At 36.6% G+C, this 12018-nt stretch overlaps 1 protein-coding gene and 1 long non-coding RNA gene across 8 annotated transcripts in view; one reads left to right on the forward strand and one right to left on the reverse strand.

The window, feature by feature from the left end:
- Positions 1-12018, reverse strand: part of PTBP3 (polypyrimidine tract binding protein 3) — a 78197-nt gene that overhangs the window by 36838 nt on the left and 29341 nt on the right. For 6 of the 7 annotated variants that reach the window (XM_006771187.2, XM_006771186.2, XM_006771188.2 and 3 more), the window contains 2 exons: positions 6483-6652; positions 1979-2125 (listed from right to left, as the gene is read on the reverse strand). In XM_006771187.2, coding sequence (XP_006771250.1) covers positions 1979-2125; positions 6483-6652 — 317 coding nt within the window. The remainder of the gene's footprint in view (positions 1-1978; positions 2126-6482; positions 6653-12018) is intronic. The other variant, XM_006771189.2, reaches the window with a different exon arrangement.
- The window catches only part of LOC107184305, a 20166-nt gene that overhangs the window by 2780 nt on the left and 5368 nt on the right, over positions 1-12018 (forward strand). The window contains exon 2 of the long non-coding RNA XR_001515124.1: positions 10971-10976. This is a non-coding gene — a long non-coding RNA (uncharacterized LOC107184305). The remainder of the gene's footprint in view (positions 1-10970; positions 10977-12018) is intronic.

Below are 12018 nucleotides of genomic sequence, written 5' to 3' on the forward strand. Positions count from 1 at the left end.
GTTCCATCCTGCCTGCAATATGCAAATTAGCCGCCATCTTTATAGTTAATTTGCATATCTTGCTGATTAGCCAATGAAAAGGGTATCGGTCGTACACCAATTACCATTTTTCTCTTGTATTAGTTTAGATAGCTTTCAAAACATTAGAGTCCCATTTTTGTAAAATTACACACAGACAATAACATACCTGAGTAAACATGGGGCACACACAAAAATGTTAGCAAAATGCTAGTTATCTCTAAGTAACTAAATTGCTTTTTAAAAAAACTTTTCTATGTTGTTTTAATGTCTTACTATGACCATGTATCTTATTTATAAGGCAATTTGCATTTTAAAAAGTCTACACTATTTAAAAATATCTAATACTTAATTTACTCTTAAGCTTATATAGTTTTTATATGACACTAGAGGTCCGGTGCACGCAATGCATGCATGGGTGGGGTCCCTAGGCCTGGCCGGTGATCAGGGCCAGGCCAATTGGGGCCCAAAGGCTCTGGCAGGGTCGGGAGAGGAGGCAACAGTCACCGGGCTGGGTGTAGAAGGAACAGATGCTAAATATCAACACTGCCATCATCAGAGCCCCACCATCGCATGGTTCCCCACCTGCCCCCTCCTCCTTCCCTTGCTACCGTGCCGCCACTGCAGAGGGTGGGCGGCGGGCTGATAGGGGCCTGCTGGCCTGGGGGAGGGACAGGGCACGGGAGGTCGGCCGCCAGCTGCAAGGAGGGAGCTGGCCCTTGGCCCCCTAGAAAAGAGGCCGCGTCCACTGCCACACACCCCTGGCTCCCCATCTAAGCCTGGGGCCCGGTCGGGGAAAGGGACCACGGGAGGTTGGCCAGATGGGGGAGGTTGGCTGTGGGAGCACACTGACCACCAGGAGGCAGCTCCTGCGTTGAGTGTCTGCCCCCTGGTGGTCAGTGTGCGTCATAGCGACCAGTCATTCGGTCATAAAGGTCGCTTAGGCTTTTATATATATAGATTAGTATCTCTTAGAACAAATTAAAGATTGTATACAGGAAATGTCCATTTTTAATAATATGGAAAACTATAATTTAAAGTCAACAGCTTACATTATAAATAACTTTCAACACAGAATCAAGAGCTGGAGGAGTTCTTTTGCCTAGAGCAAGAACATAGGGGCCAAACATAATGCACTTAACATAATAAAAAATCTTCAAATTACTATTTTAATTACTTAAAAATCAACCTGAAAAGACACAAAAGATTCAACATGAACTACACCAAAATAAAAACTGGAATTTCTTAGCTAAGAAATGTTGATATTCTATATTGCACATTCATCTTGAAGTTATAAATCATTTACTAAATATATCTATACAAATTCTTATTAACATCTTAAATTCAGTTACGTAACATCACAATAGAAACATCACTCAACTTCTCAATGCCTTTGTTATATATTCTGTAAAAGAAAGGATTGACTTCTAAAATTCCTTTAGATCTGAGATTTTAAGAGATACATAACAATTAAAATTTTTTTTCTCATGTAAACAGTTTCATGAGAAAACTAAATATCTGCCATTTTTAACACCATAACTTTAAACTTCAAACATGGCTTCACTTTCTTATGTTTAAGCTTTCGGGAAAGAAATTTACATACACAATCTTTACTAATAAATCATGCTAAGATGGATTAAAAAAAACATGTTTTTGTTTTTCCTCTGAAACAGAAAATTAATCTTAAGATATCCAGCCGTGGACAAACTACGGCCCGCGGGCCGGATCCGGCCCGTTTGAAATGAATAAAACTATTGAAAAAAAAGACCGTACCCTTTTATGTAATGATGTTTACTTTGAATTTATCTTAGTTCACACAAACACTCCATCCATGCTTTTGTTCCGGCCCTCCGGTCCAGTTTAAGAACCCATTTGTGGCCCTCGAGTCAAAAAGTTTGCCCACCCCTGTATTATACCATAGGTGCTTATAGCTATTTTTAAAAATGCCTTTAATACTTACAGCTTGATTAGGTAGATTGTCAGTCTTAAGTTCTCTGTGATTGGAATACTGAATAAAAATAGGCTGGCTTCGAAGGTGAGGAGTAACAGGAGTGTAATAATTCACCATAGTAATAGCAGCTTCCTCAGAAGCCATTTCTAAGAAAGCCTGCAAGAAACACAAGAAGGTAAAGTGAAAACTCGTGGTTTTTGAAAGACAGCTAAGAACTATTTTGTCATTCTAGGTTGCTCTAAACTCATGCATTGTCAACCTAAATAAAATTATATACATATGCCCTAACCGGTTTGGCTCAGTGGATAGAGCATCAGCCTGCGAACTGAAAGGTCCCAGGTTCGATTCTGGTCAAGGGCATGTACCTCAGTTGTGGGCACATCCCCAATAGGGGGTGTGTAGGAGACAGCTGATCGATGTTTCTCTCTCATCGATGTTTCTAACTCTCTATCCCTCTCCCTTCCTCTCGGTAAAAAAATCAATTTAAAAATATTTTTTTAAAAAATAATATACATAGACAGTAATACATCTGAATAAAGAAGGGGCACACACCAAAATATTAGCAAAATGTTCGTTAGCTATCTCTGGATAACTAAATTGATTTTTGTTCTACACACAGACTAGGTATCCTGTGGTTACCAATCCATCTCTGCCCCTCACACACATGCAGCCCCACCTTGTACCAACTCAAGCCACTCACCACAAGGCAAGGACCAGGCCAAAAAAATAAAAGTAAATAAATAAATCATATATATGTGTGTGTATATATACATATACACACACACACACACATACACACACACACACACATATATATATATCTGTGCATATATATAGCAATTGTATATTTGTTCTCATGAAAGAAGGGGATGGAAAGATTTTTTTGCTTCAATGTGATGAAGAGAATGAAAAGACTTTTGCTTCAATGTGTATTGCTGATATTAATTGGGAACATACTTGAAAAGCTGAGTTCAGTAAAGGATTTGGGATTGAAAATTGCCAGTTGATTCGATTATTTATGTAGTTTTTTATTTTTCTCTTATTTTTGTTTCTCCTAAATCTAGAATTAAAAAGGCAAAAGTAAATGTGTGGCCTGGCGATTGTGGCTCAGTGGTTGAGCATTGGCCTCTGTACCAGGAGGTCATGGTTTGATTCCTGGTCAGGGCTCATGCCCAGATTGTCTCACTCCCCAGTGGGGGCGTGCAGGAGGCAGCTGATCAATGATTCATTCTCATCACTGATGTTTCTACCTTTCTTTCCCTCTCTGAAATCAATAAAAAAATATATATGTATTTTAAAAATGTGTGCATCACCACTATGAATAGATGCTTTCAGGAGTTGAGATTTAACAGTTCTTTGTTAAAACAGTCTCAGAGATGGGGCATGACCATCTGTTCTTCTTTACCCTTTTATTAAACAGTTTATGAATACAATTAAATAGAGCATTCAGGAGCAGAGGCTCAACTGTTCAAATTAGGGAAACAGAAGAACTTCCCATAATAAGTCAAATCATTCAAGCAAAATTTTTTTTTATCTGTAATCATTGTACTACTAATAAATATTTGCAGAGTAACATAAGATGAGTTAAGATGGAAGACAAACCTTGGTATTTATATCTTATTCTATATATGGCTTCTTCTGGCTATCAGGACTCCTGTAACTTATCTGACAGTAATAGGATACTTATAAAGCTTTAAGGTGGCAGGTTTTGCCACCTATCTTAACAGTTCTTTAGAAAGATAAAATATAGACATGCACTAATCACTCTGAACCCTCAGAACCACCTTACGAACATCTTAAATTTAAAATGCATTTTAAATCAACGCAAATTTTTAGACAACTCAATTCATTTTTTACTACAATAAAGCACTTAGTTAGCAATTCAAATTATATATAAAACATTTATAATTTATTTGTAAAGTATGTACTTAACAAAATTTATTCAACACAGGAAATGGCATGTATCTATAAATTTAACTTTCTTTGTTACTTACTTGGCAAGTGTTTCCATTTGGCAAATATTCTAGGCTATTAACTTAATAAATGTTAAATATGATGCTTAACTGAATTAATCAAATGTCACAACTGAATTGATTAAATGAACTAAAAACATTCTACTAAATAGTGATGCTAGCCAACAACAGTGGATCAAATACTATTAATTAACTGATCCACAATAAACAAATAAAATTCCTTCATCTTCAAGAAATAAAACAGACTTTGAGTCATTTAGACTTTGAGTCATTTATACCATCTAAAAGGTATAAAAATCCACAATACACTTTAAATCCACTATCCAGTTGTATCAGTAATATACTTTTTCTAGTATTTGTAACAAAGGATAAAAATGATCAAGGTAAAAATAGCTATGGCAGTATCTCCTACCTTGTTTGTAATCATTTTTTCAACAACAAAAAAATTGAACAACTGTAGTATTTTAATAATATTCACTCTATGAGGAGAGGGTCTTTTCCTACAAACTCTTTACTACATATTAAGAATTAACTCAATGTTTAATATCAGTCACACAAAGGAAAAACTAAACAATGTATTTGGAATAGTACATGATTCTTGTCATAAGAAGTTTTTTCCTGAAATCATATAAAACCTAAGAATTCATATTTAATGAATTGTCCAGCAAAGGTTTTATTTCTGTTTTTCTAAAGTATCCAGTCAAAAGGATCAATTTTCATAATGTGAGTGGAAAGAAAATCAAATTACTACCCACAGAAAGACTGGTGAAAATAATCCCCATTATGCCTTCAACACTCTACTTCCAAGTACCATGGGAAAGATTACGCCTAAAAGTAGTTCTAGTGACTCACATCTGAATCTCCTGCTAAAGTATATCACTGACAAGATGTTTTTCAAATAGTATTTATAAACAAAAGACAAGCAATCAACATAAGTCAATTAGCACTACCGATAAATATAACCCCAAAAACAACAGTAGCAACAGAGGAAGAAAGTATGATGTTGCCTGTTGCCTCTCCTAGCCATTTGACATATTGTATAGTAGTGATGGCGAACCTTTTGAGCTTGGAGTGTCAGCATTTTGAAAAACGCTAACTTAACTCTGGTGCCATGTCACATATAGAAATTTTTTGATATTTGCAACCATAGTAAAACAAAGACATATTTTTGATATTTATTTTATATATTTAAATGCCACTTAACAAAGAAAATTCAACCAAAACAATGAGTTCGCGTGTCACCTTCTGACACGCCTGTCATAGGTTCGCCATCACTGCAGATATACTACTGAAATATGATAATATACATGATACATGGCTGTTACACATACCACAACCATTAGACATGGCCATGTTGGCTCTTTTCAAACCATGCAAACCAAGTATTCTCAACAAAGGCAACTGTGTTAAAATAAATATCTAGGTACATGTACTATCTCCAAGAGATGGAAGATTAAGTATGCAGACAAAACAAGGACTAACACCTTATTTAACTTCTACAGATCTTAATAATCTCGTCCGAATTAAACAGGGATGTTAGTCTATAGTTTACTAAAGGTCTGGGCATAATTTAGACATCATCATCCAGCCTCTAGCACAGGGGTGGGCATACTTTTTGACTCCAGGGCCACAATGGGTTCTTAAACTGGACCGGAGGGCCAGAACAAAAGCATGGATGGAGTGTTTGTGTGAACTAATATAAATTCAAAGTAAACATCATTACATAAAAGGGTACGGTCTTTTTTTTTTTTTTAGTTTTATTCATTTCAAACGGGCCGGATCCAGCCTGTGGGCAATAGTTTGCCCATGGCTGCTCTAGCAGGTCTATTGCTAATCAAGCAACTTATTTATAAATACATTTAAAATGTGCTTCTTAAACTTATTCATGAGAAGTGTAAGAAACATAGGGACATATCCCAATGTACTACACAATGTCTAGGGCCTAGCTCAATTTGTTGTCCGCTTCTTTGCAACAATGCTCAATGTAAAAGAGAACTAGGAGAGAACTAAAATATTCATCCCAGTGAGGTCTGAAATGGAACAAGAAAGCATGCGATTATATCAATATGACATGTACTATATTTTTGAAATGATCACCACAGAAGCATATTCTCTTAAGAAAAACCTATTAACTTCTGAAATTATCAAAGAAGCTACTTATTAATTCTATAACTAAAATAGTATAAATATTTCTATATAGATTTTGGAAAACTTCTATGTCCTGTAATTTGCCAAATGAGGTATAATTTATATTTTCTCTCTTTTTCTGTTGGGGTCTTTTGGTAATCACAGGATATTTTCATAAGCCATTTTGTAATTAAAAATACAATTTTTTTTATTAAGGGAAAAAGACCAGTCAATGTTAATATTTTTATTTGTTGTTTCTTGTCATACACAAAAAATTATAATTTAAAAACTACTTTATGTAAATGGAATGAAATTTAGAAAATGCAATTTAGAAAAGTTCAAAAAAATAAAAATCATCTTTAACACTAATACCCAGAGATATAACGATGGGTCAATCTTTAAATATTACATACCTGGCTTTTTCCTTTCAACATCAAAAGATTAGTTACTTTGCCAAATGGTAGACCTAATGATATGACCTCTGCTTCGGTGACATCACTTGGAATTTTGCGAAGATGGAGAACACGGGAAGGCGAACAGGGAGGTCTATCTCCTTTAAATTTCTTGTTGTCATTCCCATTAGCTAAAAAAATAAGATTTTAAAAAAATTACTGAAACTAATTTGGGTTGACATACTATATTAATCATATGTATTGTGACAATACTGATCCTCCAAGAGTTTCAGGTTTTGAAATTTTGGGGATAATGGGATACATGGGGTAAGAGGAGAAAAGGACCATTCATCTTTGAGTGAAGAGGTTTTTGTTTTTTTCACACAGGTATTAAAATCTTTAAAAATGTAAGCATGTTTAATTCCAAGGAAATTACTGGGTAAGTTAATTACATATTTAGAAGCACCAAATACCTCTAAATAGTCAACTATTTGTTGTGAATAGAGAACATTTATAATGTCCTTACAGTATTTTAAAATATATTCTTCTAATTTATTCTGTTGCTAAATAAGTACGAACAATAGCTTTTAGGGAACACTATAACAAAAATCTTGTATTTATCATACCTTAAGGGGATTTGGATTTGAGCTATATGTTTATGAAAATTAAATCTATTTCTTAGAGATTATTTATTTTTCAAAGTTATTTTTTGAGGCTAAATTGTGGTTTCTGAGGATAATCTTAGTCCTTATTATATAATAGTAGTTCTTAACATAAGCATGATCACCTTGCTAAAAATGCAAATTTCCAGCTCTACCCTAGATCTACTACAGGCAGGACCCAGCAACCTGTGCTTTAACAAGTTCTCCAGATGATTCTGATGCAACCTTAGAGTCTGAAAACCACTGCTGTAAAATAATTATCCCAGTTCACAGACAAATTTCATCTAAATCCTACTATTTTAACATTGACAATAACTAGACTGACATTTCTGTAACAAATACTCAAATTTATATATGTAAGATCCAGAAATGTCCCTCTCCCCCAGATATAGCACTGTATAAAACTGAATGCAAATTATCTGAAAGCCAAAGGTTTCACTACAGTTATGTGTGTTTTTTCTTAAATACTAAATACCATACGTAGCACTATTAGGAAGAAAATACTATCTTTCAAAAGGCCTAAAATTATCATTTTCCCAAATATTAATGGAACTTTACAATCAGATGTCTGTGCTCCTAAATAAATAAATTTCATGAGTACCACATAAAAATTATGGTAATACTATTTTATACCCGTATCTGTGGCATGGAACTCTACTTGCTTACAGGTGAATAAGTTGACTTATTAACCAAACCAGCATTTTCTCCCAAATTCTCTATGTTCATGAATGCAGGCAGCATCCTACACAGAGCCAAAAGACTATCAATTCTTAGAAGTCCTTTCAATTCTGTGTCTGTGTATAGTAAATGGTTAGCCAGACTGTGAAAATTGGCAGTCAGATATTGATAATCTGGTAGGCAAGAGATTCCTTCTTTTCCCTCTTCTTTCTCATCAATCACCATGAAGTAAGTTTTCCCTCCAAAATGACTAATTATATTTTTCATCTCCACTCTTAATGTCACCAACCTCATCTACGATCTTGTCCCCTTCTACTTCTCTAGTCTCACTCCTCTTTTGCCTGGTCTCAGATCCTACATTATCAACCTAAAATAGTGTACCATGTCATTTTCTTGCTCTAAAGACTCTGTCCATTCATTTCTAGTTTTCACACAGTTTTCATTTACACTGCCCTATTTGAGTTGACATATAGAAATATACTCAGTTAAATCTTAATTTCAGCACATGAAGAGATGGAGGTTGAGATGATTTTTGTAAATGGCTAACAGGTGAAAAATGCATTATTCAAACTAAAATTTAAATGTAACCTTGTAAAAATCTTCACCCAGGGATATATGTGTCATTTTATAATCAAGTTTTTTTTTTTCATTCGAGAGGAAGAAAGAAACATCCATCAGTTGCCTCCGACCAAGGTCAAAGTCACAACCTAGTATGTGCCCTTACAGCAGTGGTTCTCAACCTGTGGGTCGCGACCCCTTTGGGGGTCAAAGGACCCTTTCACAGGGGTCGCCTAAGACCATCAGAAAGCACATATATAATTACATATTGTTTTTGTGATTAATCACTATGCTTTAATTATGTTCAATTTGTAACAATGAAAATACATCCTACATATCAGATATTTACATTACGATTCATAACAGTAGCAAAATTACAGTTATGAAGTAGCAACGAAAATAATTTTATGGTTGGGGGTGACCACAACATAAGGAACTGTATTAAAGGGTCGCGGCATTAGGAAGGTTGAGAAGCACTGCCTTACTGGAAGTCGAACCTGCTACCTTTTGGTGTATACTGCACCACCCAACTAGGGCTAAATCTCAAAGCGTTTGTCTTATCATTCCTAGAAATAAGCAAGCAAATTTACATTATAAATTTTCAATGTATGTGCACATTTATGTGGCTTATAATTTTGTCACTAGCTAAGAATACCAAACATCGCACCCTGGATAGGAGTAAAAGCAAGGGTGCCTTTTTGCATCCTCCCTGTAGATCTAAATGGCTAGACTAAATACCACCACCTTGTGTTTTCTTAACCAGAAAAGGTTGTTAAATACCGGAAAAAACATTTTAAAAGCAAGAGGTTTATATCAGTTTACCCAGACTATTCTAAAATAAATGAAAGAATATTAAGAAGGTCGTTTCTTTTACAGAGGTATACATAATCTCTGTAAAACTATGTGTGAGAAAAAAAGATTAATACTACAACTATTTGGGCTTGTGCTGCACTTTGAAATAAAGACTAGTGGTAACACATTTTTATTTTAAAAAATGTGTATAAATCACCACTGTAGGTTAATTGTTCTATAACATTATGAAAGTGCCATAGGTATATTATGAGCATAGACTATGAACCCAGATATCCAGTCTTGGCAAGTTACTTTCTGAAATCAAAAAAGTTACTTTATGAAATAAAAAAATCAATTTTGGGTTACTTTATGACCCCAAAATGGCTGTATCTAAATATTTGATAAGTATAATAATCTGAAAGTGGCTGAAACCAGTTTGACTCAGTGGATAGAGCGTCGGCCTATGGACTGAAAGGTCCCCGGTTCAATTCCGGTCAAGGGCATGTACCTGGGTTGTGGGCACATCCCCAGTAGGGGGTGTGCAGGAGGCAGCTGATCGATGTTTCTCTCTCAGATGTTTCTCTCTCATCGATGTTTCTAACTCTCTATCTCTCTCCCTTCCTCTCTGTAAAAAATCAATAAAATATATTAAAAAAAAATAATCTGAAAGTGGAAAATATAATTTAGCAACCATATAGCCATAATCCAATAAAAGTCAACAGGAAATGAGGAAATTCTATTACACTGAATACATAACTTTGAAGAATTATCCTATATAATAAAAGGCTAATATACAAATTGTCCCCTCCCCCGGGAGTTCGACCAGGGGAAGGGGCTAACTGGCCCCACCCCCAATAAGCGCCCCTAACCCCGATCAGGAGTGAGCCCGGCCCACCAACCACCTGCGGCCCCTCCCCCGGGCCAGCCTGGCCCGATAGGCCCCGATCCCGGCAGGCCAGCCAGACCCCACCTGTGCATGAATTTGTGCACTGGGCCTCTAGTTCTTTGTATAAAAGGATACATCACGCTTTCCAAAATTTGTATTATGAAAATAAGTATTCAAAATACTTAGCCTACATCAATCTTGTATTTTATTGAACAATATACTAAAAACTACTGAATGCCTACTAGTCATGTTCCAAAGAGATAAATGGAAGAGGCTTTTTAAAAATTATATATTCCCATCTCAAAACTGGAGAAATCTATGAGGTAAACTACCCTGTAAATATGGATTTTTTTAAAAATTCAACTTTATTAGGGTATACTTTAGGTAAAATAAAATCTACCCACATTTTACAGTTTGACAACTTCTTGCATATACACCCCTATGAACACAATAATCAAGACATAGGAAAATTTCACCATCCCCACAAGGTCCCTAGTGCCCCTTTCAGTCAGTCCTCCTTCCAAAATCACCAGCTCCTCAATTAAACCATAGGGTGCCATTCCTACACTGTCTTGATTACTACAGCTTTACAGGAATTCTTGAAATCAAGTACTTACTAAGAAGAGTTCTCTTCTTAATAATTGAGTCATCCAAACTATACACATCATGATATCTCTGCATTTATGGAGGCCTTCTTTACGTTCTCTCAGCAACGTTCTATGGTTTTCAGTGGAGTGGTCATGCACATATTTTGATGCATTTAGCCCTACATACTTCATAATTTTTAATGGACTTGTAAATAACACTTTAAAATTATGTAGCAATTAATCATTGATAGTATGCAGAAATACAATTTTGGTACGTTGACCTTGTATTGTACAACCTTGCATCATTCCTAATTTCAGAGGGAAAGCACTGTCTTACACCACTAAGTAGAACGTTTATTGTAGTTTCATACCTTTATCAGGTTGAAAAAGTTCCCTTCTACTCCTCATTAGCTAAGGCTTTTAACATAAATGGGAACTGAATTTTTTAAAACGCCTTTTCCAAATATAAACCCTACTTGATCATAATATATTATCTCCCCTCTTTTTCCATATTATATGTATACTAGAGGCCCGGTGCACGGAATTCGTGCACTAAGGAGAGTGGGGTCCCTCAGCCTGGCCTGCACCTTCTCAGTCTGGGAGCCCTTGGGGGATGTCCGACAGACAGCTTAGGCCCATCCTCCGAAGTCGTCAGTTGAACATCCTTAGTGCTGTTGCAGAGGCGGGAGAGGCTCCTGCCACAGCACTGGTGCACTTGCCAGCCGTAAGCCCGGCTTCTGATAGCTCCTGCATTGAGCATCTAACCCAGGGGTGGGCAAACTTTTTGACTCAAGGGCCACAATGGGTTCTTAAACTGGACCGGAGGGCCGGAACAAAAGCATAGATGGAGTGTTTGTGTGAACTAATATAAATTCAAAGTAAACATCATTACATAAAAGAGTACGGTCTTTTTTTTCAATAGTTTTATTCATTTCAAACGGGCCGGATCCAGCCCGCGGGCCGTAGTTTGCCCACGGCTGGTCTAACCCCTGGTGGTCAGTGTGTGTCAAGGAAACTGATTGTTCTGCCATCAGGCTGAAACTGGCTCTCAGACATCCTCCAAGGGGTCCCCAATTGTTTTTTTATTGTGAGAGGGCGCAGGCCAGGTTGAGGGACCCCACTGGTGCATGGTCAGGGCCGGGAAAGGATGTGGGAGGTCGGCCAGCTGGGGAGGGGCCATGGAGGGCTCCAAGGTGTGTCCTGCCCATCTTGCTCAGTCCCGATCAGCTGGACCCCAGCAGCAAACTAACCTACTGGTCAGAGCATCTGCCCCCTGATGGTCAGTGCATGTCATAGCAAGCAGTTGAGCGGCCTTAGCATATCATTAGCATATTACACTTTGATTGGTTGAACAGCCAACTGGATAACCAGACACTTAGCATATTAGGCTTATC

This window comes from Myotis davidii, unplaced genomic scaffold, assembly GCF_000327345.1.
Source record: "Myotis davidii unplaced genomic scaffold, ASM32734v1 scaffold64, whole genome shotgun sequence".
NCBI classification, from domain to species: domain Eukaryota; kingdom Metazoa; phylum Chordata; class Mammalia; order Chiroptera; family Vespertilionidae; genus Myotis; species Myotis davidii.